The sequence below is a fragment of the Zalophus californianus genome, chromosome 3 (genome assembly GCF_009762305.2).
Source record: "Zalophus californianus isolate mZalCal1 chromosome 3, mZalCal1.pri.v2, whole genome shotgun sequence".
Classification (NCBI taxonomy): Eukaryota; Metazoa; Chordata; class Mammalia; order Carnivora; family Otariidae; genus Zalophus; species Zalophus californianus.
The window spans coordinates 192,230,601-192,257,488 of record NC_045597.1 but is presented as its reverse complement, the minus strand read 5'-3'; the positions used below and the strand labels follow the sequence as shown (position 1 = coordinate 192,257,488).

The window sequence follows — 26,888 nt, the reverse complement described above, 5'->3', positions numbered from 1 at the left end:
CGGGCATTAGCGTCTGCCAGCCTGGTCTTGCCGCTCACCCGGCCGCCAGGTGAGTGACAAAGGGGTAAAGAGCGGAGGAAACCGAAACCACCCCGGACACCACATTCCCAAAGGCAGGCCGCCGGCCTGTCTCACTCTCCAAAGCTGAACATCTCGGCTTCTTTTTCCTTCCAGAAGGCGAAGCTCCGGTCAATGTAGCCGCAGATGTCCTCACTGTTGAAGCTGCCGCGCTGGTGGCCGGACCCCAGCCTCTGTGCCGCAGGCTCGGGGCTGCCGCTGGGGGCGGCGGCATGAGGCAGGGGCCCGAGGGGCGTCAGGCCTGACTTGCGGCCGGGCTCCGGGTCCCAGGCAGGACTTCGGCTGGAGCCGAAGAAGCGGGCTTTGATGTCCTCGAAGCCGTCGGTCCAGGCCCGGCGGCCGGCGGCCACTTCGTCGGTCACAGCTTTGTGGAAGGCCCGCGCAGTCTCCCAGCCGTGGGCGCCCAGGTGTTCGAAGACCTCGAAGCAGAGCAGGTGGCGCATCTTGCGTTCCTCGGCCGGCAGGTCACACTCCAGGAGCTGGAAGTAGCCCAGCATGAAGAGGTCCAGCGTCAGGCTGCCGTAGGGCACGGGCGCCCCGTCCACGTGGGGCAGGAACTGCTCGGGCGACAGGGGCCCACGGGGCCGCCGGCTCAGCCGCCGCAGTTGCCGCGCCGGCACGTGCGCCAGGATGGCCTTCCAGGTGCCCAGCAGGTGGGCGATGGCGCTCCGCTGCTGCCACAGCTGGCCCAGCCGGGGGCCCCCGCTGGGCGGCGGGGAGAGCAGCCGAGAGCCCCCGGCTGCCTCCTGTGCCTGTGGCCCGGCCCGGCGGGCCTCCAGGGTCCTGCACGCCGCCGTCTTGAGGGCTGGTGTGTAGGCCGACTTCTTCCAGTGGCTGAGGAAAAGCATGACGATGCGCTCCTTGCGCAGGTTGGCCAGGTCGGCGCTGGGCACGGCTCCCGCCTCCGAGGGGCCCTCCTCGCAGCTGATGCCCGAGTCGCTGGCCTCCTCTGTGTCGCCCGCCCCGGGTGCCCCTCCCACTGGGCCGCCACGGGGCTGCGGGGCTGAGGGCCAGCCGCCTCTCCGGTACTGCCCAGGCCGGGCCCCTGGCTCACAGGGGCCTGGGCTTGGGGCGCAGGGCGGGCCAGGGGCTAACTCGAAGTTGCCGCGCAGCATCTGCACGGACACCCCGCACTCCTGGATCTCGCGCTGTGCTGCGCTCCTGGGGGCGCTGGCAGGGGCCTCTCTGAGGGCCTCCTGTGGGGGCCGGCCCGCGGGCTTCTCTTCGCCCTGCACCAGCCCGTTCATGCCCTTCAGCAGCAGGGACATGCTGCGCACCAGCCGGGCGATGTGGCTGCACCAGAAGGGCAGGGGCTGCTCACCTGGAGCGGCCTCCGAGGCCCCCGCGGGGCCCCTGGGCTCGGCCACTGGGGCGGGGGTCTCCTCACCCTCTGGTGTGGGTCCCCGGGGCAGGAGGTGGCTGTTGACCGTGATGCTGACCAGGGGGGTGGGCAGCAGGGCCTGCAGCTCGGCCGCCAACCGGCCCAGCTCACTCTCATACTCCTGGCAGCGGCGCCTCAGCTGCAGGTCAGCGATCTGCTTCTCCAGGTACAGTAGGTCGTCCTCCGTCAGCAGCTCCCCGAAGGGGCCCAGGATGGCCTGGTGGGCCTGTGAGTACCGCCAGGCTGCCTGCTCCGCGGGGCCCACGCTCCCGCTCTCGCCCTGGGCACAGGGAGGCCAGGTCAGCAGGGGCTGAGGCCCCCATTGCCTCGCAGTGGGGACAGGGCATGTTCTTGCTGGACACAAGCCCCCTGAGGGTGGCCTGGCCCTAGGTGCCCCTGGGGCCCCTAGCCCAGCCCCTACACAACCAGCTGGCCCTTGCCCAGATTTAGAGCAGAAACAAGGAGGCTGGCCAGCCCCGGTCCCAAGTCTGAGGCTCAGGGCAGCCACTCTGCCCTGTGGGGGCCCAGTCTTTGCCCTCAGAAGACGGTACCTCTGCTCTGCCACCCCCACTTCCTCCCAATCTCATCTCCTCACTATCCAGTCCAAAGGGTCTCTCTCCTCAGAGCCCTCCCAGGCCCTCCCCCCAAGCTCCAGAGCCTTCTGTGGTTGGGTAGCAGCCTCCAAAGAGGGCGGCTTCTCCCACTCTGCTCTGGGTTCTCCTGGTGGCTGCCCTGGCACCAGGGTCCAGCCCCGCCCTCCAGTGCCCACGGCCTCTGGGACAGACACAGAGGGACCCTGCACTGGGCTCCCTCTGGGCTCAGGCTCTGTACCAGCCTGATTACAGCCCAGAGCCCCCTGAGGGAGGGGCCGCAGTTCACAGGGGAGGGGCCTGAGCCACCACCTGGTGGCTCAGAGACCCAAGACTGCCTGGTGCCAGGCAGGGCTCTGCTCTGGTAAGTCCTGATTCCTTGGCCCAGCAGACCCAAGGGCACGGAGCGGAGCCACCCAGGGACGAAGCCTTTGGCCAGGCTGAGACACCACTTCCCTCAACATGCCAGGTGAGGATGACACGTAGCCATCAGCCACCCGTGGCTACAGAAACGGAATGTGGCTCGTGCAACTGAGAAGCGGGAGTTTGACTTTTGTTTCATTTTAATTAATTTAAATGGCCACATGTGGCTAGCGTGGCTGCGTGGGATGGGGTAGCTGTGACCAAGGGCTGTATAACCCTCATCATTCAGACAAAATCCCATTCCTCTAGCTAGACGAAGCCTGCTACCACCCAAGTCAAATCACAGCTTCTCTGCTCGGATTCCCAAAGGCTCCTCTGGGGCCTGATGGTGAGCCGCCCTGTAATACCCGCCTGTTTCCTCTCTGACCTCACCTCTGCCCATGATACCTCATTCACTCTGCTCCGAGGTACCAGCCTATTCATGCGTCAGGACCTTTGCATTTGTTCTCTCTGATTAGAGTCACTTGTCCCAAAGTCCCACAGGCTTCCTCTCTTATTTCTTTCTGGCTCCTGCTCAAGATCCCCTCCTCAGAGAGGCTGCCCCTGAGCACCCAGACGGAATCCCCACCCCCCTTTGCGCGGCTCTGCTTCTCTCCGTGACACCTGGAATCACCCGCCCTGCCCAATCACCCTGCCTTCCCCGCTGAAATATAAGGGCTGGGAGGGCAGGGCCGGTCCCCTTCACTGCCTGGCACAGGGCCTGGCACAAGGTAGAGGTGGGGTGGAGATCGTTAGACAAAAGGACATGTGGCTGTAGCACCTCTGACACAGGGGAGGAGGCCCCAGCTCCCTGACCTGCTTCCACGTCATCGTCTGTCAGAGGAGGAAGCTGGGGCCACAGAGGGGCACGCAGGGGGGTGCCTGGGTTTCCAGACTCGAGGTGTGGGCTCAGACCCCCCACCTTCCACGTCTACCTGCCAGGACAAAGCCTCCCGCCCCGCCTCCACTCTACCCAGTGGCCCCACTCCGCCCCTCACCCGCCGAGCCCCGCCCTCTCTCAGCCAGGCCCCGCCCCCACTCAGCCAGGCCCCGCCCCCCACTCAGCCAGGTCCCGCCCCCTCTCACGCCCCGCCCTGACCCACCGGGCCCCACCTGGGCCTGGGGCGCGGGCTCTGAGCCCAGGCGCGCCTGCAGTTTCCGCACCATCACCTGCCGCTTCCACTCGGGGATGGGCCGGCCGCGCTCGTCCCGCGTGGGCACCAGCCCGTCGAGGTCTCCCGAGGGCAGCCTGTCCAGCTGCAGCACCGCCAGGCAGTTCGGGGCGTCTCCCGCCACCATTTCTCCCTGTGCGGACTCAGGCTGGTCATTCAGGGCTCGGAGGGGACCCTGCCCGAGGCCGGTGGGGAGGGCCACACGGGGTGAGCAAGGCCCAGGGAGGAGGGGGTAGGCCAGGGAGACCCAGCGTTGGCCTCTGAAGGCAGGGATCCCCAGGGTCCGCTGTGGGATCCAGGTATGTGCGTGGGGGGCCCGCTGGCTGGGAGGCAACCAGAGATTCCTCCCCTCTTCTGTACATGGCAGAGAGGAGGTTGCCATGTGGATGAGCAACCGCGCTTAGGGTGCAGTTACATAGAGAAATTCTGGTGGCCAATTCTGAACTGCAGGACTTGTCAGAGCCTTTAAGTGTGCCCTGTAACTCTCCAAGAGGGACAGCACCATGCAGCATTTCCCAAACTTGCACAGAACATCTCAGGGGCTGAGAGTTTCCAGGACCCATTCAAGGAGAGGGTGAGCTGGATTTATAAAGTCCCCATGGCCAGAAAGAAAAGGAAAAAGGGGAGCCAGCCTCCTCCAGTGGGTCCTGGGCTGGGTGGGAGCCCCTGAGGAGGAGGGCAGTAGACCCCAGGCCCACCCACCCATGGACAACTGCATCTCTGCCCCAGAAGTGACCTGGCCTGGGTGCACATAGGACTCTGTGACAGGAGGCCAGCCCGGCTTTGAGGGTTGGCTGGGGAGATGGGGGCAGAGGAGGGCAAGGGTGTGGAGTAGGGAGGCATACCGTGGGCACGGCCATGGTGCTGGTGGTGACCCGTGGAGGTGCTGCACAGATCGTCTGCTCCCTCAGAAGAGGCTGGTCAGGCCAGGCTGGGCTGGGGGTCACCACTGCTGGAGGGGGGAAGCAGAGTCAGGGGGCTTCCCTGAGAAGGCAGGGGATCGGGGTAGAAACCCCTGGACCTGGGGCAGAACTGGCCTTCCGACCACTAGCCTTGGAGCCAAAGACCCAGCCAGTCCCCCAACAAATGCCCCAGGGCCCGGCAGACTGATTCATTGCTAGGGCGTCCATGGGCCCCGGCGGAGCTCCCCAAGCCTGGCCAGTTGGAGAGCTTGCGTTTTACTCCCCTCACCCCTCGAGCTGGGAAGGGCAGAGGGTTGGGTTGGGTGGTCTGGGGACCTAATGCAGCCCCGTTAGACTGCAAAAGATCAGAACTCTGCTCTTACTGCCCCTCCCCAGGGCCACACCCCAACCGAGAAACACATCCTGCATCTCACACACACACACACACACACACACACACGCACGCACGCACAAACACATTGCATGTGATTATATAACCACAACCCATGCACGAAGCGGTGCTTACCCTCATGAGTATGGGGCCTGCTGATATCGTTCATGCTGTCCATTTCATTTTGCTAAAATGGTCCCAGTTCCCTAAGAATCAGCGACCTGCCTCTGCTAGCCCACGGATGCTCCACCTGCTGGGGTCTCTGACCAGCAGCCTCAGATCCAGAAGGGCCCCGGGCCCTAGTGACCTGACCTTCGAGATTTACCTCTGGACAAGCCGAAGCCCAGAGAGGGAACGAGGCTCTGCTGAGGATCGCACACAGGGAGGACAGCCAGGCCCTGGGGGCTCCGAGCTCACAGAGGGGCCCTGGAGGCTGGAGCAGGGGGCCATTTAATTGCAATTACAAGTGTCCATCAAGGAAAATGTTGATCCTCACTTTAAGGAAGCAACCAAGGCAGTGAAGGAAATCTGGGAGCAGCTGGGGCTGGGTGACGGGAGCACTGGCTCCAGCTCTGGCCTCACTGTTTGGCGTTGCCCAGCTCCTGGAGTCCGCTGCTCCCCCAGCCCACCCCCTCGAGGGACCTTGGAGGTGAGGCCAGCAGCACCCACGGTCCAGGCCAGTCTTCCCTGGAGATGTGTACTCACGGGTGGGACTCCCGAGCCCCGAGCCCCTTGTCCCATCCTCCTGGGAGTGCCTGGCGGCTGACAGCGGAGGGGGCGGAAACGGAGGGGGCGGTGGCGTCATCAGGAGCCGCACCTGGAGGCGGACAGACCCGGTCAGCAGGAGGCCCAACTGGGCCTGACATGGGTTGCCAGCAATCCTGCCGGGGCGGTGGGCAGCATGGAGCAGGCTAATCCTGACCCAGTCTCCCTGGGCGGGGAGGCTGCCATCACCAGCACCACCAGGTGAACTCCCCCTTCATCTAAGGGCCTGGCTCACAGCCTTTCTCTGGAGGCAGCTCAACCCGGCAGCTCCGGGTGCTGGGTCGGAGCCGGGTGTCCGGCTTACGCTTACCTCTCTTTGGCCTTATGAGACATGCGTGCACACACACACACCTCTATACACTCGCGCACGTGCACACCCCTCCCTCACTGTCCCCGACTTCTGTGCTGAGACAAACGGCCTAGAACGGCTCCCCTCTCTGACAGGAGAGCAGAGGGAGCACTGTGAGTCTCTTGGAACACTTCTCAGACCCACAAGCGGGGGCTGTGTGGCTGTGGCCATATACCCCAGAGCTGGGGCGCTGTGCCCAGGACCCATCATGCAATGTCCAGGCTGCCCCCCTCCCCAAGGCCACGGGGAAACAGAGATCACCAAGGTCAGGCCCCTGGCACTGCAGGGGCCCCCAAAACTCACCCCTATGCCCTGCCCCATGTCCGGGGCAAGGCACAGACCTGACTGTGGCCACCTCTCTTGCCAGCGGGAAACTGACTGGTCACAGCCAGGAGGAGCCCTTGACCTGACGCATCTCCCCAGCTCAGCCCTGAGCAGCTTCAGCTCTGGGGACTGACCACCGGAAGCCAAGACTTCTGGCCCGGCTGACCTAGCGAGCAGGCTGCTGACACCCGGGGGTTGTGAGCAGCGGCACTGCGCTTGCCTCCTCGTGTCCCTCCTTACGTAGCAGAGAAATTCTCCAGGAGGACACCCGAGCCAAGCTTGTCACTTTTTGGTTTAAAGCTGAGAAGTTGAAGTCCGGCCAAGCCCATCTCTCGGGGCGGGGGCGGGGGGGGGGACTTCCTGGGCTCGCAGCTGCACCAGCATCACCGTGAGGCCCTCCTGCCACAAGGCTGCCCCCACTTGCCTCTCCAGCAGGCAGGACCACAGCTGCGGGCCCTCTGAGCACCCCAGTCCGGCTGTCAGACTGCAGCTCCTCACCCCTCCTTGCTGTGGGCAGTGGAGGTGGGACATGCCTCCAGGTCGGTGCTGGAGAGAGACAGCCCTGGGCAGGACATGGATGTGTGGCCTGGGGCTGGGACCCCAAGAGGGTGTGGCCCATGCTGCCGCTCGGTTTAACGATCTGCTGCCTCTGTCTTCAAATTCTTCATCGTTTTTGAATAAGAAGCCCGAGTTTTCATTTTGCACTGGCCCAGCGCGCGATGTAGCCGGTCCTGCTGGGGCAAACCCCTTGGCCACTCTGAGGGTCCCCTAGCTCAGTCCCATCTCCCGATCCCACCTCCTGGCAAGGAGGCACAGACCTTAGGGGCCACCCCAGCTTGGGGGCACCCTCAGGAGAACCCCTGACCTCTACCCACTGCCTCCAGCCCCTCAACTGCTCTCCCATCCAGGACCCTCCGCCCCCTGTGGCCGCTGAGAAGGAACACAGCCTGAAACCCCACCTGCCTGGCCACCACGCACCTCACTCCTCAGTCCTTCCAGGAATCCATGTGGAGAGCCCAGGAGCCCCAGGGCTCCGTTGGGGGGGGTGGTCCGCCGGCCCCCGGCCCGGGGGCACCCACAGAGGCAGGGGCTGGGCTGAGCACAGGGAGTTGCAGCTGTCCGGGGCTGTCAGGGCTTGTCCCAGCTGCCGCCCCCGGGAGCGGGAGGTGTCGCATTAATATTTGAAGGCCGAGGTATCAGGTGGCCAGGCGGGCTTGGGGCTAGGCGCGGGATCCCTTACTATGGCACTTTCACCCTCCATAGGGCAGGGGCCGGGGAAGCAGACCCTCTGGGGATGTGGGCGAGACCTGAGATCCCTGGGTCACAGGAGAGGGAGAGGCTAGCCAGAGGAAAGCCCCAGTACAATGCCTCCACCCCCAGTGTAGCCCCCAGGGCACAGACGGGGAAACCAAGGCTCACAGAGGGCAGGGGGCTTCCTCAAGGCCCCAAGGTTGGGATGTGGTGGAGCCGGGATCAGAATCTTATTTGAGACCCCAGTCCTTGCTCCGGGAGCCTCTTGAATCCTTAGGTCCGGGGGCATCAGCATTCAAGGAGGAGGCAGATGGGTGGGCCTCTGGGGGCAGGGGAGACCCTGACACTGGTTGGCTTTCTCGCACTCCTACCGAGGACGCAAAGCCCTGACTACTCTTTACATGGCCATTTCTCAGGGCTGCATTTGGAGGGAGGGACCCAGAAGGATCTTATTGCTCGCTATAAAATGGGGGTTCTCCAGGCTCAGCAGTGACACAAACCTCCCGTGTGCACGGTAGCCATCTGGACCCATATCGCATCACGCAGGGACCTGGCGGGGGGGGGGGGGGGGGAGAGGACCCAATAAAACATGATGCTTGCTCTCTACAGTGTGTCTTGGACCCAGAACTCTAATGTCTTCTTCCAGCGTCCATGACGCAGATATTGGCCGGCTTGCGAGCTTTAAGCAGGGCTGAGTCAGACCCCAGAGCCTGGGGCACAGCTAGAGAAGCTGGCTGTCAGTCTGACAGAAGATGGCTGAGCTCGGGGGGCCTCCCTTCTTGCCTCTGGCCCCTCTCCCTAAAGGAATCTGCTCTCAGAGGTCAGGGACAAGAAGCTCCCCTCCCCCTGCAGAGCGTGGGGGAAGACCAAAGAGGCAGGAAGTTGGTTTGGGGTGCAGGGGAATGGACTTTGGCCCCAGTGCAGCACCCGGAGCCTGGGGGACCGCGTGTCACTCTCCTGGCCCCGGGCCACAGCCTGCTCCCTACTCTCCGAGGAGAAGTGTGAGGGAGTCACTCCCGGGGCCTCGGTTTCCCCACCTGTAAGTCAGGAAGGTGAGAACTGCAGGGCTCAGACCTCACTGGCATGGCGTTCACCTGGGAGTCCCACCCAGGCCCCATCCGCTGTGCTGTTTCCCAGGCAGTGGGAGAACCCACATCCTGACACTAACAAGTCCGCAAGGAGCTAAAGGAGCTCAGATGTGGGGCTCCGACCTCCGGGTCCTGACGGCTGGGCACGCACGGCCCCCAGATCGGGCAATTGCCCTGAGGTCGGCGGACGGCTGGGCCTGGGCTGGGGCCTTCCCGTGGCCTGCTGCCTCCTTTCCTGTGTTTTTGGTGAGATTTGAGCAATGCTGTGCCTGCCATGCATTATACATCGAGGACAGCTGCGGTGAGCCGGGTTACAGGCCTGTAATGCCACCCGGGCTGAGAAAATCATGACCCACAGATGGGCGCCGGACTCCGGTCACCATGGCTGAGATTCGGTTACTGGCTGCACAGCCGGGCCCCACCCCTCCCTGGAGAGGAGGCTGCCCAGGGGAGTCCCTTGCCCTCTGTGGGCCTCAGTTCCCCAGCGAAGATGAAAGGGTCCTGGAGCCCTTCTGACCTAGGGGAGGGAAAGCGCACCCGCTGGGTGTCTGAGGAGCACCTCCTGCCACGAGGCTCTTCTATCCTATTGAACAGATGAGAAACTGAGGCTCGGAGATGCTGCAAACTGGCCAGTGCTCCCCAGCCAGGAAGAGCCTCTCCCACCCTGGTGGGCGTGAGTAGAGGGCCAAGGGAAAGCAGGACAGGCGGGTGCTGGGGGGTGGTGCTGGGGGGCTGGGCTCCCCCACTCTGGAGGGTCTTGCTCCTCATCCAGGACTGCTGTTCCCAACTGCCACCACCTGGCCGCGACCTCACTCAAACCCCGCCCTGCAGCCAGGAGCGCCCCCTGTCAGAGAGGCCCAACCCTTCATTGTGCAGAGGGATGCCCAAGGGCCAGGGAGGAGGAAGATGTGGCCCAGGCTGAGGTGGGGCCATCGAGGCAGAGCTAGCGCTGGGCAGCGGGTGGACCCAGGTCCTGCAGCCACGCCAGTGGAGGGGGCATCTCCCACAGGGCAGATCTCACCACTACCGATCCGGCCTGGCTCCCCGGGCTACCTCCCCTGAGACCCACGGCTCCCCAGGGGCAGGTACAGGCCGCCCTGTGTGGCTTTCACCACCTCCCCTGAGCCCAGCTTGGGAAGAGGCCAGCATGGCGACCTCTGGATATTGCGTTTCCATCAATATTGCATGAGGCGCCCGGCACCCCCTCCCCAGCACAGGGGACCCACAGCTGACACCCTGCCCTCCCGCAGAGCCAAGTCTGCGCATGTGAAGCAGGTGGCCTGGGGCGGGGGGCGGCACGCCAGCCGGTGGTGAGGGACCCGCACCCCTGCTGCCCTGGGCGCTCACTGAGGGAGGAAGGGAGGCTCCAGGCCTAACCCCGAGTCCCACACAGGCTCCCGAAGCTCCCTGCAGATACAACAACAAGCCTCAAAAGCCAAGGATATGTGGACAGGCTGGGCACTGCTGGTCACAGGCTGGGGTGCGGAGGCCGCACAGTCAGCCCCAGCTGGTTGGGGAGTCCTGCGAGAACAGAGTTCTGTCTCAGATCCTATGGTGATTCCGGGAAGACAGCAGGGCAGCCCGAGATGGGCCGGTTCTCCATGGCCCCGGGGCCGTCGGGAGAGCACCCAGAACCGCACCCCCCGGCTCCCCAGGCTGGGCCGAGTGGCCAGGAGGGTCTGGCAGATGTACCGGGGCCTGGGGATGGACGGCTGAGGTCAGAGACGCTGCTGGGACGGGAGGCCCAAGGTGGCTGGGCTGGGGACCTGCCCCCTGGCAGCAGAGACCCGCCCCGCCTCCTGCTCTCAGCTTCCAGCTCGGCCCCAGGGACCACACGGGGGCCGGGAGGGACCCAGGTGGCCGGGACTTTCCCAGCCTGTGGACTGTGGAGCTCTGCCTGCTACACCAGGAACCCGCCCAGTCCCACAAACTCCTCAAACCCGAGCCGAAAAGACAATCTTTTACCAAACAGTAACCAATGGAACGTTTTGTACATAAATTGTGTCGTAAATAAATGACTTGAAGCAGTTAGGGCCGTCCTCGGTGCCCAAACCACAGCCGGCTGGGAGGTGGGTTTCAGGTGGCAGGGAAAGGACCGTCCCACAGGCCCAGGACCAGCGAGGACTGCAGCCCTGCCTCAGTTGGTCCTGGATGCTCCTGAGGGAAAACGAGGTGCAGGAACCCCCCGGTGAGACCCGGCATGGGGACATCACCTCTGTGGACCTCGGTGCTCTCACCTGGAAATGGGGCCACGTGATCCCAGGGACACTTCCCAAAAGGGTGGCCACTAAAGAAAACTGGCAAAAGCTGTGGCAGGTTGGGACTAATTTGTTCTAGCAGCTGCTTTGGGCCTGGAATGGGGACGGGGATGAGCGGGAGGGCGCTGGGGGGTCTGGCTTCACGTGAACCACACTGCTGACCTCACCCACGACAACGCCCGTCCGCCCACCCACTTGTCTGTGTTCATCCATCTGCTCACACGCCCATCTGATCCTCTTCATTCAATACATGCTTGTGGTGGCCTGTCATGCGCCGGGGGCTGGGGCCGGCTGGATGGTTGAGATCCTTGACCTTATGGATGGGGAAATGGCTCAGCAAGGGCTGGAGCCATGAGGGTCATACCCAGATGTGAGCACAGGACTGGAACCTGCTGCTTTCTGGACTGCCATGGGGCTCAGCGCTCTGCTCCCACCCTGGGGTACCCTCAGTCTGACAATGCCACCCCACAGGTGCCCCAGCCAAGGTCCAGCCACAAGCCCAGCCCTGGTGCCTGCTGTAGCCTGGCCCAGTAATGGCCCTGCCCCCTGTCTTGACCCCTGCCACCGCCCTGTGGGAGCCCCAGTCATAGCCCCTGTCCCAGCCTCTGTCACAGCCCCAGTCATGGTCCCTGTCACAGCCCCTGTCACAGCCCCTGTCATGGCCTCTGCCATGGCCCCTGCCATAGTCCCTGCCATGGCCCATCACAGCTCCAGCCAAAGCCCCATCACGGCTCTGTCATGACCCTTGTCACAGCCCCTGCCATGGCTCGGTCCCAGCACTGGGCCAGCTTATGGCGCCGGCTCTGTCCTGGCCCAAGACCTTTCTCCTGGGAACAGCATGGGGTACACAGTAAGCTTTCTCCATAATTTGGCTGTCAGGGCAGCTGGGGGCCCTGTCACCCCAGCCTCCGGGGCTGGGTGGGCACTGTGAAGCTTACCGGCCGGGCGCTCTCCCGCAGGAACTGGGCACAGTCCTGGTGTCCATGGTACTCTGCCAGGTCTGCCGCCGTATAACCATCTTCATCTCGTAGGGAGGGGTCCACGTGGTGGGTGACCAGCGTCTGGCAGCACTACAGGGAGGGGACACACATGTGACCACTGCACCATCTGCCTGTGCCCACCAGGTGTGGTGGCATCCACCAGGTGTGATGGAGGGCAGGCACCGTGCTGCCCCATCTCACAGGTGGGAAACTGAGGCCACCGACAACGAAGGACCTTGCCCAAGATCCTGCCGCTGTTCACTGCAGGGACAGGGCTCGAATCTCCAAGCCCCACCCACAGTGGCCCCGTCCAGGCAGCGGCAGCACCAAGCTCCGCAAGCACCAGCACACCCTGGTCCCAGACAGGAACCGGGGTGCCCGCAGTCAGGAACTCGCCAAGGCCTCGGCTGGTAAGTAGATGGTACAGCCAGCATCCTGGCTAGGCAGCCCGATCCCGACCCTGCCCTTGTAGTCCATGCCCTGGGCTCTAAATGCAGAACCAGTGTCTGTTTGTACAGCAACGCTCAGAGCTCTGTGTCATTTTCACAGGAAGAAATGGGAAGATGGAACGATGGCCTGCTCACTGTGAGATTTGTGAGCAGGGGGTGGGTGATTACAGATGACCAAGATCTGTGAGGTGGCTGTCCCAGCAGCAAAACACATGGGTGGATGGATCCCATCAGAAAGTAGAGAAACAGGTCCCCAAGGACAACAGAAAATATGGACTAAATGTAAAAGTCACCTTCCTAAGCATCAAAGAGGAATTACCAGGCCAAGCTCAGGAGACAGGGAAAATCCGGAGGGATAAACCCTACCACTCAGAAGTGTTTTTGCCCTAACAACACGCTGATGCAGGAAAAATAATGGTTCTTCCGACAGCCTCACAGGACTAGGGAGACCAGCAAAAGCTCATGGTCCTCCAGAGGTGAGGGCTCTGATTTATGACTTAGTGCTGTAGGCTGAGGACTCTACCCTCAGAGTAAAGGTAAACTGGAAGCCAGCCAGCCCTCTGCTTCCCTTCATTCAGTGGGCCAGGGAACCTTGAGCCTGGAATGTGGACTGAGACGGTCCTGGGCTCATGATTCCTACGTACGCCTGACAACCAGAGGCAAGTAAGGTATCATCCAAGGCCTCAACTGACTCCTACAAATCATTTTTCAAATATAAGTTATAGTATACAGTCAGACAAAGTCAGGAGCCCAAAGAAATAAGATACCACAACAAGAACCAGAAGACCCAATCCACAAGGAAACAGACCCAACAAAGACCCAAGAACTAACAGAGAGAACACAGCTGTGCTTACTACTTTCAAGGGAAAGAAAATCAAGCTTGAAAATTTAGGCATGGAATTATAAACTACGAAAAGTGACATGGTAGATTTGAAAAATGACTATTAGTAGGTCAGGAACACAGAAATAATAACCAAGTTAAAAACTGAAGTTGTAGGATGAGTAAACAGAAAATCAGTCAGAAGCAGCAATCCAGATGCAGCACAGAGAGACAACAGGATGAAAGCGGAAACGGCCTGCAATACCGTCTGTAATAGTAATCCCAGAAAGACGGGAAACAGGATGGGTGCAGAAGTCTCATCTGAAGGGATAATGGCTGGGCGTTTTACAGGACTTAGGGAAGCACCAAAGCACAAATTCAAGATGCTCAAGCAATCCCCAGTGGGAGAAATGAAAAGCAATCCACCTCAGGTCATCCCCATAGTGAAATTGCAGGAAACCAAAGACGAAATGAAAACCCTTAGAAGTGACAAGAGAAAGAAGGATTATCTTCAAAACAGTGGCCCCTCTCAGCTGACTTCTTTGTAGAAACCACAAGGCAATGAACGCATGTCATTTTCCCAGCAGCAGAGGAAAATCCGTGGAAATTCCCAAGCAACAATTCTATACCCAGCAAAAATCTCCTTCAATACTGATAATGAGATAAAGGTGCTTCCAGGCAAACAAAACAAAATGAAACAAAGAATTGGCCGGCAACACACCCACACTAAGGGAACATCTGAGACATCGGCTTCAGACTGAACGGAATCAGACTGAGTGGAAGGGATTCCATATGGAAGGCCAGAGATGCCAGGGGGAATGAAGATGACCAAGTGGTAAATTTGTGGGTAAGTTTCAGTAAGCCTTTATTTCTTGACTGAATGGAAAACAATGTCAGATAGGGTTTTTTTAAACTGCAGAAATAAAACACATTAAAAATGGTGTGACCCCATCCCATTCCAGCCTCATCCCCACGCTGCAAGCTTTCCTGCTCCCTTCTTTCTTACCACTAGCCTCTAGGCTGTGCCTTGAAAAGCTCAAGCCCATCACAGGAAGCTGGGGGCTGCTGGGGACCATCGTGCTCACACCCTGGAGGCTTGTCTAAGAGATGGAGAAGCGAGTCCTTCCCATGCACCTCACTGCACCAGGCATCATTCTGGAGCGACACATAGACCGCTCATTCAGTTCCAATGTCACCCTGTGAGGTTTATTCCCATGCCTGTGTTACACAAGAGGACACAAGGCACAGAGAAGGACAAGAAGCCTCCCCAGGGTCATACTGCTAGGAAGTGGGGGCAGCCTGGATTCACAGCAGTGGCTCTAAGAGCCTATGAGCTTCGTCAGCACCCTAGACAGAGGAACATCACAGGATGAAGCAGGGCTGGAAGACACCTCGAGGGTACCTTAGTCCAGGCTCCGCCCTGCCATCAGTCCCAATGCCCTCTTTTTACTGCAAACGTTTTCTGACACCCCATTCGCTATTCTTTTTTTTTTTTTAAGATTTTATTTATTTATTTGACAGAGAGAGACAGCGAGAGAGGGAACACAAGCAGGGGGGAGAGGGAGAGGCAGGCTTACCACCGAGCAGGGAGCCCGATGCGGGGCTCGATCCCAGGACACTGGGATCATGACCTGAGCCGAAGGCAGATGCTTAACGACTGAGCCACCCAGGCGCCCTCCCATTCGCTATTCTAACATTAACTCCACTGAGAATCAAATTTGCTTGCACACATAATTTTAAAATAATATTATACTCTAATATGAATGAGAAAAGAAAAATAATTTATAATTTGAGAAACCTGCATTTTACTTTGTGAGTATTTGGGCATGGCTGCACCAAAGGCAAAGTCTGATGCCTGTATCATGAAAAATTAAGAAAGGTACTCAAATGGACAAAACAGATTACTGAGTGTCCTGCTTAGACTTCTGGTTATTTCCCCTCTCATTCACTGCCCTACAGCCAACTACTCTGCAAATTGTATAAAAATGTTCATGTTATAAGGGCACCTGGGCGGCTCAGTTGGTTAAGCGTCTGCCTTAGGCTCAGGTCATGATCTCAGGGTCCTGGGATCAAGCCCCACAGCGGGGTCCTGCTCAGTGGGGAGCCTGCTTCTCCTTCTGCCCCTCCCCCATGCTTGTGCTCTCATGTGCGTGTGCTCGCTCTCTCTCAAATAAATAAAATCTAAAAATAAAAATTTAAATAAATAAATATGTTCATATTAGAAATGACTCTTGTCCAGAGAAAGGCTAAACGCAAAATGTGTGCACTGGGGTGCAGTCAAGGATTTCCCTGTCAATACTGACTGGTTTTGCATCTGTCTATTTGTGAATTCACTTCATTATTCCTTACCTGTGACGTATTTGTTTGTTTACTCCTGGTTATATGAATTCCTTGTTTCTCCTTACTTAGTGAGTTAAATAAAAATCTTTGACACAGGCTCATTTTATAGTTGAATGAGCATCATGATTACAAGCACTTTCAAAAATTATCCTCGAACGTACCTATCTGTAGAATTCACTGACGGGTGCTGCATGAGTGATGCCATTTTCCCAGATAGCGAGTAGTTCGTGGTAAAGTGCTAAATAAAACAAGATACTATTTCCCTCAACGTGGACAGTAGGAGCATTCTTGGAAAAGCCTTGTATATACTGACACTATGAAAAATATTGGGGTGTGTGTATACATATAATTGAATTTAAGTTCTAAGCTTAGATAATCATATACACTTGAGTTGGGTTCAAAGCTCAGGTCATTATAAACAGGTTTTCCACCTACATGCATGTCTGATCCACTGGGAAGTTGGGTGGGGCACGGGACGTTCTGTCATTGTGCAGGACTGCCTGGGGAATAGCAGGTCCCCTGGTGTCCCCTCCACCACGAGTGCACCTCAATCACTGTAAAACCAAAAACAGCCCTGAAATTTCTGACCCCCACCGCAGGGGGTACTGCCCTGTTGAGAACCAAATACTCTTGTGGTTCTTGAATCCTTGGTCATGTCCTAAGCAAGTGCTCAATAACTATGTGTTGGATGAGGGAGTATCTGAATGGAGGAGAGTGAACGAATGGACATCAGAGGCTCTGATGAATTAACCAGCACTCACCCGCACCTTTCACCCACCCAAGGTTGACTAAGGCAGTCGTGCTCCGGATGCCTCTAGGAACTCCTACCATACTCAGGAGTGAGTTCCCTTCTTGAACAGTAAGTTAGGCAGAGAACCGCCAATGAGGTAAAACCACTCATCTGAACCCCGAGAGAGGCTTATTTACACCTGCCTCCTGTCGTTTCCTTTTCGACCTCATCAGCAAAGCCCCAGACCACATCCCATCTTAGGACAACTTCCTCCGCCAAACAACCGTGGCGTCGCATACCCTCCTCTCGAGATTCATGGTGGCCTCTGGACTCAGCATTATAACCTAGTTCCATGCTGTCACCAGTGACCCCTCACTGCCAGCCCCGGCTCCTGCTCTCTGCTCTGTTCTAGCAGTTGACCACGTCTAGCCATCTCTCCCTTGCCAGAAATCCCGCTCCTTCCCATGTTCACACACCGCTGTAAGATCCATCGTCTCTATGAATTCTTTCCCGATTAGCTGAGCTAATGCTAGTCACACAGATAGTTCTTGAAATTGTATGTCATAATCCCCTGGGGAGTTTTAAAAAGTCCTGACACCTGGGGGCTCCACTCAGAGCCAATCAAACCAGGATCTCGGGGCAGGTGGAGCCCAGGTGTTAGGACTTTAAACGTGTCCTGGAGATTCCCAGGGTACAGACAACTCCAAGAACCACCGCACCGGCACTATACACTGCATCTAAAATCCCAAACAAAATGTTAGCAAATTAAATTCAGCTATATATAAGAGGTAACATATCATGATCAGGTTGTATTTACTCCAGGAATGCAATGTTGGTTTAACATTTTAAAAAGTAATCAGAGTAGAGAGGAAGGTCTTGAGATATTTGCACACGTACATTCACTATAGCATTGTTCACAATAGCCAAGAGGTGAAAGCAATCCAAGTGTCCCCTATGGATGAATGAATAGAGGCAATGTGGTCCACCCACACAAGGGAATATGATTCCATCTTCAGAAGGAAGGATATTCTGACACCTGCTTCAACATGGATGGGCCTTGAGGACATGATACTGAGTGAAATAAGCCAGTCAAGGGCGCCTGGGTGGCTCAGTTGGTTAAGCGACTGCCTTCGGCTCAGGTCATGATCCTGGAGTCCCGGGATCGAGTCCCGCATCGGGCTCCCTGCTCGGCGGGGAGTCTGCTTCTCCCTCTGACCCTCCCCCCTCTCATGTGCGCTCGCTCTCTCTCTCTCTCATTCTTCTCTCTCTCTCAAATAAATAAATAAAATCTTAAAAAAAAAAGAAAGAAAGAAAGAAGCCAGTCACAAAAGGATAAGTACTACATGATTCCACTAGAGTTGTCAAACTCATAGGGACAGAAAGTAGAAAGGTGGGTGCCAGGGGCTGTTGGAGGGGGAGCAGGTAGATGTTTAATAGGGACAGAGTTCCAGTTTTGAGAGGTGAGAACTAGGAGATCTGCTGTATTAACAATGTGCATATAGTTAGCATCACCGCACCATACACTTAGAAAGAGGAGGATAAGCTTTTTTTTTTTTTGAAGATTTATTTATTTGAGAGAGAGTGTGTGAGAGAGAGAGAGAGCACAAGGGGGGAGGGTCAGAGGGAGATGCAGACTCCCCGCTGAGCAGGGAGCCCGATGTGGGGCTCGATCCCGGGACCCTGGGATCATGACCTGAGCCGAAGGCGGACACTTAACTGACTGAGCCACCCAGGTGTCCCACGAGTGTAAGTTTTATGTTATGTATCCTCTACTTCAATTTAAAAAGCAAAAGCAAGTAATCGGTATAATTCACACCATTCAAAGAATAAAGACTGATATAGTAAAACAAAAACATGCTAAACAATCATGGCTCCCTTTGGAGGCTGCTAGGACACCAGCTCTTTATTCTGAAGTTTTACTCTTAAAAATGAGGGGAATCTGACCCAGCTAAGGAGCCTAAGGAGACCCGAAGACTAAATGTAGTGTGGTATCCTGGAGGGAATTCTGGAGCAGGAAAAAGACATTAGATACAAACTAAGGAAGTCTGGGGGCGCCTGGGTGGCTTAGTCAGTTAAGTGTCCAACTCAATTTTGGTTCAGGTCATGGTCTTGGGGTCATGAAACTGAGCCCCAAGTTGGGCTATACGCTCAGCACGGAGTCTGCTTGTCCCTCCCCTCCTTCTCAGCCCCTCCCCTGCTCATGCTCGCTCTTGAGCACATGCTCTCTCTCTCTCTCTCTCTCTCAAATAAATAAATCTTCAAAAAACTAAGGAAATCAGAATAAAGTATGGGCTTTGGTTAGTAATACTGTATCAGTTTTGGTTCATTAATTGTGACCGTGCTGATTAAGTTGATAATGATAGGGGGAAACGGATGTGGGTCTATAGGGATTCTCTGTCTGTTCTAGCGTCTCGATTGTTCTCTACAAATCTAAAATCATTCTGAACTATTCTAAAATAAGAATTTATTTTGAAGTTGTGGGGGGAGATGAAGCATTAACCTAGGCTGCCCAGACAAAGTACACTTCTGGGACTGCTAATGGATCAACAGACTCACCAGACAAATCAGTAGTGTGTGGCTCCTGTTTAGCCTCCAATTACATACAGTGCAATCAGGGAAGTGGATGCTGGAGGCTATCAGCAGGCTGGAGCAGAGATGATAGTAGGACCTTATTGTGAATTATTTTTAGGTGTGATAATGGTTTGAAACTGTGATAAAAAACAAAGGGAGTCCTTATCTCTTGGAGATGTCTGCTAAAGTATTTCTGGCTAAAACAGTGTGACATGTCTAGTTTGCCGAGGGAGTGGTGGAGGGCAGTGCGCCAGCCAGTCATTGCTGATCTCACACTCTCCTGTGCGTTTAGGATTTCCATAATAAAAAGATTGAAAGGAAGTCTGTTCTTGGCTTGGCTTGGCAGCCTGAGTTCTTTTGTTTTCATATGCAGAGAGGGTGAGGAGCCACCGACCCTTGGCTCCTCTGTTCTTGGCTCCTACTGGGTATTTCATTTGAAGAAAGCCACTGCTCCTTCCTGAGCAGCACCGCACAGGCTGGGCTCGGGGCTTCTCCAGTCCCTCTGGACTTGGGGTCCCCTCACCACCTCCGATTCCTCTATCGTCATGTAGCGGGACAAAAACAAAAGATTGCAGGGCTATGTGCAGACTCACCCTCTTCTCCCAGGCCTGCTGAGGACCCTTCTGCCCCCTTCCCCACCCCACCCCCGCCCCCGCAAGGCTTACCCTGCCTTCCCACCTGCTGCCCCCTCCCTGTCTAGGAAGGGGTGGAAACCGGGGAGACAGAGCTGGGGGAGTGAGCCTGCAGGGCTGAGTGGTGTCTGAAGGAAGAGAGGGGAAGGGTAGCTGGGGTGGAGGGTGGGGAGGAGTGGAGAGTCCGAGAAAGACAATTTTTGCAGGGCTGCTGTAAGCTGGGACCCGGTCTCCTTTGCTTTCTTCAAAAGGAATGGGTGCCTTCCCGTGATGCTTGGTTGCTGCAGTTTATTTTACTTGACACGAGTGACACTGGGGCCACCTGGGCCCCAGGCACACTTTGGGTCCCAGCTGGGAACAGCTGTCCGGAAGCAGAAACCCCAACTGCATCTCAATAAAACGCTCCCTCTGGACGAGCCCCGCCTGGCACACTGCTCCTTGGCTGCGGCAGGCTGAGCCCCTTTGGAGACAGTGCTACGTGGGGCTGGGTGGGGCAGGCGGAGGAGGAAACCTGTGTTTTGCTCTCAGACTGGCCTTGCCTTTCCGTGAGGTCAGTGTGCAGGTGGTGCCCCGGGGCAGGGGGCCGGTGCCGATGGCTGGGTCTATTCTCAGTGTTGGACCTTAAATATTTAAATGTCAGCCTTGCTGACTCCGGGTTCCTCAGTGTTGTTTCCGAGGGACTGGGCCATGCGAGTCCCCAAGATTTATTGGATGATAGCAAAATGGCTAACCTCATGCCCCCGGCCCAGCCCGGCTCCCTGTGCTCACAGCAGAGTGTCGCAGCCAAGGGTTCTCCTGGGACGGGCGACACACCCTGGGAGTCTCTGTGCAGAGGAAGGGGTACGCACGGAGGGGAGAGCATGGATTTTGCTCCCAGGTAGATCAGAGTCTGGATCCTGGGCAGTGACTGCCCATCTCAGCCTCACTTTACCCACCTGTAAAAGGGGAACCGTGACCCCTCTCGTATGGGGCTGCTGAGCGAGTTGACTTATTTTTGTAGGAAGTGCCTGGGAATGGGGAGCTCTCAGGCCTGCCAGCTTCTTGGGGCCCCTGGGCTCTACTGCGCCGCCTCCCACCTCGCCAGCCTTACCTCCATTTGCCCGTTCTCTGCTGCATCATGGAGGGGGGTCCCACCCCAGGAGTCTGTCATGATGGGGGCACCCAGCAGCAGGAGCCGGTCTAGAATGGGTGTGTGGCCGCCTCGAGCTGCAAAGTGGAGGGCTGTGGCCCCCTCGTTATCCTGTGCCGTCAGGCCAATGTCGGTGAAGGTGACCTGGGAAAGGTGGGGGAGGAGGGCCAGCTGAGGAGGGGACCCCTCCTAGGGAGGGGGCATGGGGGAGGGAGCTCGGCACAGAAGTGGGAGGCGACCCTCCCCAGAAGCCCTGGAGACAGCCGGGGACCAGGAAGTCAGTGAAACTCCAGGGGCCACTTCTAGAAAAATTCTGCCTTCCTGATGGAAGGGGCTGGTGGCTGTGGTGTCACCCCTGTTTCTCCCTCCTCCTGCCTTGAATGTAGCCAACTTTCACCATTAAGGAAAGGCTGGGAGAGCAGCAAAGATTCAGCCGCATGGGGCTGGGTGTCTGATCCAAAGTCAGCAGGTTCCTGCTGCTTCTATGTGCCCGGGACACTGAGAAGGAGGTTCAGTCCAGTTGTCACCTGCAGCCAAAAGCGTGCTGACTGATCCCACAGTCACATGTGTCTGCTGGGAAAGGAACAGGGAGCCGGGAACAGAGGCCCTCCCGTCAGCCAGCTCCCCAGAGGGAGAGGGCGCCCAGCCCCGGAGGGGGGACCAGGTTGGAGGCTGCAGGGAGGCGGCAGGGGGAGTCACGCTAGAAAGGCCTTTCTGGCCCTGAGAGCCCGTGGCCCTGGCTGCTCCCTGGGATGAGCCCCCGTGGTGCTCCCTGGGACTCAGTGGACATTCCTCCCTCCTGTCACTCTCCCTGCCCCCTTGAGAGTACCCCTCCCCAGTGCTTTGTGCTGTTGCTTCTCCCCCAGCCCACCCCCAGGGCCACGTGCTGAGCCCCTGCTTGCTCACAGTCCTACGCCCCCCCCCCCCCCGGGACTCGGGCTCACCCCAGGGGCCAGGAATCCAGGTGCAGAGACAGGCACATTTCTGGGGGGGGGGCCACGGTCTGAACCGGACGGGATTTGAATGACAGGAGAGGGAACGTGAGGATGACTCCGCAGGAAGGGCAGGGTGGGGCTGCAGAGCTTCCTCCCCGGAGTGGAGCCGCCTTGGGTTGGGGGCGGGGGAGGCAGCCAGTGGGAAGGTGCCACCTCCCTGTGGACCCAGCCCGCACAAAGTGTGTGAGCTGCCGCTGGTGCCTCAGGGGCGAAGGGCCAGCCTGGGAGGGAGAGTGGCTAAGGGAGGCTGGAGGCAAAGGCCCATGGCTCAAAGACCAAGCGGGTGGCTGGGTTTCATCATTTGTTCCTTCGCTCATTCACTCGCTGGATCAACATCTCCAGAGCCCGGGCTCGGTGCCAGGCTCAGGGATGCGGTCCTTGCCTCCCAGAGGCAAATGTATAGTTTATCAGGGTGTTGGTGCCACAGAGGAAAAACGGCAGGACAGCAGGACCGAGGGCCGGGTGGGGTGGCGCCATCCTAAATGGATGGGCAGGGAAGGCAGTGGGGAGGCGCCACGCACAGTGGGGACCCTGCCAGGGAGAAGGCCTCTCAGGGAGGGAGGCCAGCCGCTGGAGGAAGAGCCGGGGCGGAGGTCCTGCGGGAAGTGTGGGAGGTTTGGAGCAAGGAAGGGTTGTCTCATCTCCACCAGTGGCCAGTGTGGCCTTCAGAGATGCCCGTCAGACCCTGCCGCTCCTGGCTCAGAGTCCCTCAGGGGCTCCCAGTCCCTCAGGAAAGAGCCCTGGTCCTCTCAGGGCCTCTGCCTATCCTGGCTCACTCTGCCCCAACAAGCCAGGCTCTCTCCAACTCGGATTAAAAGCTGGGCCCTCCTCCTTGTTCTGGGCATGACCTTTTGCCCAACTACCCCCGACCCACCTCAGGCAGACCCCCTATTCTGAGACACACGGCCCCCCTGCCCACCCCGGGCCTCTGTAATGAACCCTCAAGGGTCCCGGAGACCTTGCCTGGTCTGGTTTTCTGTGGTCAAAGCAGGAAGTCCCCAGCCCATCCTGCGAAAATGCATCCCCCCCGCCCCCCGCAACCCGGGCCACAGCGTGTTCTGGGGTCTCAGGGCTTCCTTCCAGAAAGAGGCCCAAATACCCCTTCCCTGGGTCCAGAACGGAAGAGATGGGGGGCTCTGAGACAGCAGAACAGGAACAAGTGGCCGAATGCAGGGCCAGGAACAGCCAGTGCCCGCTGGGGGCCACCTGCCCTGAGGGTGCCAGGAAAACCCCCAGGACTCCTGGGGGAGCGGTCACAAGCGTCCCCACTGTCCTTCAGGGGCCACTGCCCATCAAGGCTGCACTCCCGGGCCCAGTCTGGGCCTGCACACACCGGTGTTCAAAGTGATGGCCGGGCACATCTGATCCCCTACAACTCTGTGGGGTCCCCGGTTTTCCTGTGGGCAGACTGAGACCCGGAGAAGCAGAGCCGCCACCCCAGCCAGGCCCTGCTTGCTTGGAGGGGGCTCTGGGGCCGAGGAGGGAGCAGGTGCCGGCCTTTCTGCATCTCCCATGCCCCAACACCCCCGGCGCCCACTTACCAGCCAGATGGCCAGTGAGTAGTGGCCGTGGGCAGCAGCCGCGTGCAACACACTCATGCCATCAAGGGCGCGCAGGTGCACGTCGGCACCACAGTCCTTCACCAGAAACTGCGCCAGGTGCAGGTGGCCCTCCTGGCAGGCCAGGTAGAGCGGGGAGGCCCCACTGCGCGTCCGCCGGTTCACGCCTCTGTGGGGGAAGGTGAGGTTCAGAGGGTGTTTGGTGGGGGTTGCAGGAGGCAAGGGCTGCCCCAACCACAGGCCCAGATCAAGGGGACGGGAGGCCCAGCCCTTGGCCAGTCTGTTTGTGCCCAGCCCCCCTTACTGGCTGAGGTCCCCCCTACAGCTGGTCACCTGTAGGACTGTACAGGTTGTGCACTGCTCAAGGGCACCAGCAGCGCCCCCCACACCCCATAACCCTCTTGCCCCCGACCACTGGGATCCTGAAATCCAGCTCTGCACACTCCCCATCAAGCTGTTCAGCTGTTCACGGTGCTGGGGCTTGCTGGTGGGTGAACGGCCTAGGGGAGCCGGCAGCGGGCAGGTCATTGAGCCTCCAGAGCCCAGGGCCTGCTCTGCAAGAAAGGGCATTGTGAGCAGTGCCCAGGCCTGGCATCCGAATTCCAGGCTCCAGCATGGACGGACTGGAGGAGGGTCATGGGAGTCCCCCGATCCCGCTCTGCCTGAGCCGCCGTGGGGCCAGGTGAATTCTTGGTCCCCAGTGGAATGCTGCAGGGAGGGACAGTCCCCTACCCAAGGCCGACCCCAGCCCCCGGTGGCGCAGGCTTCACCCCGTGGTCAGTGCCAGGTGGGGTGGGGGCGCTAGGGCCTGAGACACCGCAGGCACACTTGTGTGTTTTAATGCGAAGTCTCCAGGTTTTACAAGGTAAAAACTACTTTAAAAAAACGGAGTCTAACGGACCCTCTGTGGCTGGCCAGGCCCAGGGCGCCCACAGGGTCCGTAGAAGCGAGTCCTAGGACCTTCGCCAAGGGGGTGGGATGAGAAGACCAAGGAATAGCTGAGCTCTCGGGCCTTGAGGAGAAGCCGGTGTGGGGCAGCCGGAAGAGCCCGCCCTGCAGCCAAACCCCCAGAAGGAGAAGAGGCACGGCTGGAGGCAGGTGGGTTGCGGGGGGAGGCTAGGTCAGGTGTGGGCTGGACACTGAGTCCCACACCCAGCTGGGCCTGCAGCCCTGGGAACGGGGGCGGGGAGGCCATGTGCATGACGCCCCCGGACGGCCCTGCACGGTGCCCACGGCATCCTCTGTGTGGGCCAAAGACTGGACAGGCTCTCAGGAGGAGGAAGGGGAGACCGGCTGGCCCCCACCTCGGCTGGGCCCCTCCCATCCCTGCCACTCCCAGTTTGCCCAGCACCAACTCTGGGCAGCGGGCACAGGGCCACCAGCATGAGACTGGCCGCCCTGGAGGGGTGTCCAGTGCAGCGGAGGGGACAGTGTGGCAGGGCAACCCGGGGTGTGCCCATACCCCCCCCACCCCGAGCGCACTGTAGGCCTCCGCTCTTTGCAGGAGACTGGAGGGGGCCCACCTTCCCCGCTGCGCGAGCGTGCGTCCCGACACGCCCCCGGACTGACCGAAAGCAGTCGCAGAGGTTCCTGGCCCCGCCCCCCGCGCCGCCAGGACGAGCCGGGGTCCGGGCCGGCACGGCCCTCGGCCGGCAGGGTCAAGGTCCTTGCCCCGCTCCGAGTCTCGTCGGCCCTCTGCCGCCGCCCTGGCCCCACACTGGACCCTCCCTGTTCCCCCCCGGGGCCTGCCCTGCAGGGCCCGCGTCCCCAGCCACCAGCCCTGTCCCCCTCTCTACCCGGCGGCCGGCTCTCGCGGAAGGCCGACAGGGGGCGCTCTGGCTCCTCACCTGCCGTGGGCCGCCGCCAGGAGCTTCAGGCAGGTCAGGTCGCCGCTGACGGCGGCGTGGTGCAGGGGCAGGGCCCCCTCCAGGGTCTCCAGGGCGGCCGCGTGGCCCTCCCGAAGCAGCCACTGCACCAGCAGAGGGTGCCCGAAGCGGGCGGCCAGGTGCAGCGGGGAGACGCCCGAGTCATCTTGGTCCTATGGGGCACAGAAGGGCAGGGAGCCTGTGACAGGCCCGACCCGGCCCCAGCTGGGCAGTCCCAGGGCCCAGGAGCCTGCCGCCCAGCCCGCCCTGCCGGCCTGCCGGGAGGGGGTGTGCTCTTCCCACTCTGCCGGCTGAGCCTGGTGGCCTGCTCGGGGGAGGAGGCAGGGCGGGAACACAAACGCAGGTCTTCCGGGTCCAAACCCGTGATCCCGCTGCGCCCGGGCCCCTCTGTCCACGGCAGTCATGGCCCTTTCCTGCCCTCGGCTCACAGCAGGAAGGGCTTCCACGGGCACAACCTTGCCCGTGTCAGGCTCTGGGGCCTGTTGCCGGTCCCGGGGCCCTGCCTCTGGGCCTCTGGCCCCTACCTACCCCAGCTGAGCACCCACCGGCCAGCCACGATCCTCACAGCCGGAAGCACTCCCATGGCAAGCAGCTGGCAGGCCCGGGCATGCTCCCAGGCACGGAAATGGGCACCGCTCCCCCTCCCCTGCTGCCGCTCGGGTTGCAGGAAGAGCTGAAGGGCCCGGGGTCTTCCCTGTCCGGGACCCGGTGCCACTTCTCGGAGGGTGCCCTTCTATGCCCTGTCGGAGCTTGCCCACTGTCCCAGGTCCTCCACCTGGACAAAGGGACACCAGGCAGGCAGGAAAAGGGGGAGGGGGGGTCCTGCTGGAAAGGCCACTGAGCCCTGGAGACCCTCCTTCTTCCCAACGCTCCCCCTACAGCAGGGGTGCTGTCACCTGCCGAGGCCTCCAGTCGTTCAAGCAGGGCCCACAGCTCCTGAGCCCGCGTGCCCGCCGTGCTCCTCTACAGACCCGTCTGGACCCTTTGGGAAGCAGGCCCCCTGGATCCAGCCTGATGGGAACACGGCGGCCCCCCCCACCGTGGCGAGGCCAGGCGCCCCGATGTGGGGAGGGCACAGGGAGAGCACCTGGTTGCTCTGTGCCTGCCCCGGGGAACACGCGGTGGGAGGCGGCCCAGGCTTAACGAGGGCCCGGTGCTGGTTTGGGGTGAGGCGGACCTGCCTGTGCTGTGCGGCTTGCACGGCGAGTCCAGGACAGAAGCCAGAGCTGTGGTGCCCAGGACGTCCCGGCTCACAGCTCCTGCTCCCCCAGTCTGCAGGCACGTGGGCCGCACCAAACGGCTCTCCCCACTCACCTGCAGCCCACAGCCCCCGTCACGCACCAGCCAGCACAGCTCGGCCAGGCTGCCCGTGGCAGCAGCGTCGTGCACCGGGGTGGCCCCGTTGTGGGCCCGCTGGTTGCTGGGCAGCTCGGCCTGCTGCACCAGGAACTTGACACAGGCCAGGTGGCCGGCCCGGGTGGCGTGGTGCACCAGGCCAGCCCCCAGGGCGTCGACGATGCCCGGGCCCAGGGCCCCGGCCTCCAGCAGCTGCTTCAGGGTGGCCAGGTCCCCATCCTTGGCGGCCGTGAGCGCCCGCTGCTCCTCCATCCTCCAGCCCAGCCACTCGGGGGCTCTCAGCGGCTCACGCACAGGCCCGGGCTTCCTGTTTCAGGCGTGGACGAAGCTCCCAGCTCTGGTTACCCGATAAGCGGTGCACGGGGCAGATGGGAGGCGGCGGGCGGGGGGCGGGGGGATGGGGCGGGCGGGCCCCGGGAGACTGGGCCTCGCAGCCCTACCCCAGCACGCCCGCCCGCGGTGGCCAGAGCTGCGGCTGGCGCTGGGGGAA

The 26,888-nt window shown here is 59.9% G+C and overlaps 1 protein-coding gene across 1 annotated transcript; it reads right to left on the bottom strand.

Moving 5' to 3' along the window:
- On the bottom strand, positions 1-26,650 carry ESPNL (espin like). Its single transcript, XM_027590521.1, has 9 exons — positions 26,357-26,650; positions 25,004-25,194; positions 23,139-23,325; positions 20,564-20,746; positions 11,890-12,021; positions 5,622-5,733; positions 4,469-4,572; positions 3,565-3,756; positions 1-1,739 (listed from the first exon to the last, which is right to left on the bottom strand). The coding sequence occupies exons 1-9, from the start codon at positions 26,648-26,650 to the stop codon at positions 132-134; spliced, it is 3,003 nt and encodes a 1,000-aa protein (XP_027446322.1). The 3' UTR covers positions 1-131.
- Positions 26,651-26,888: the final 238 nt, after the last annotated feature.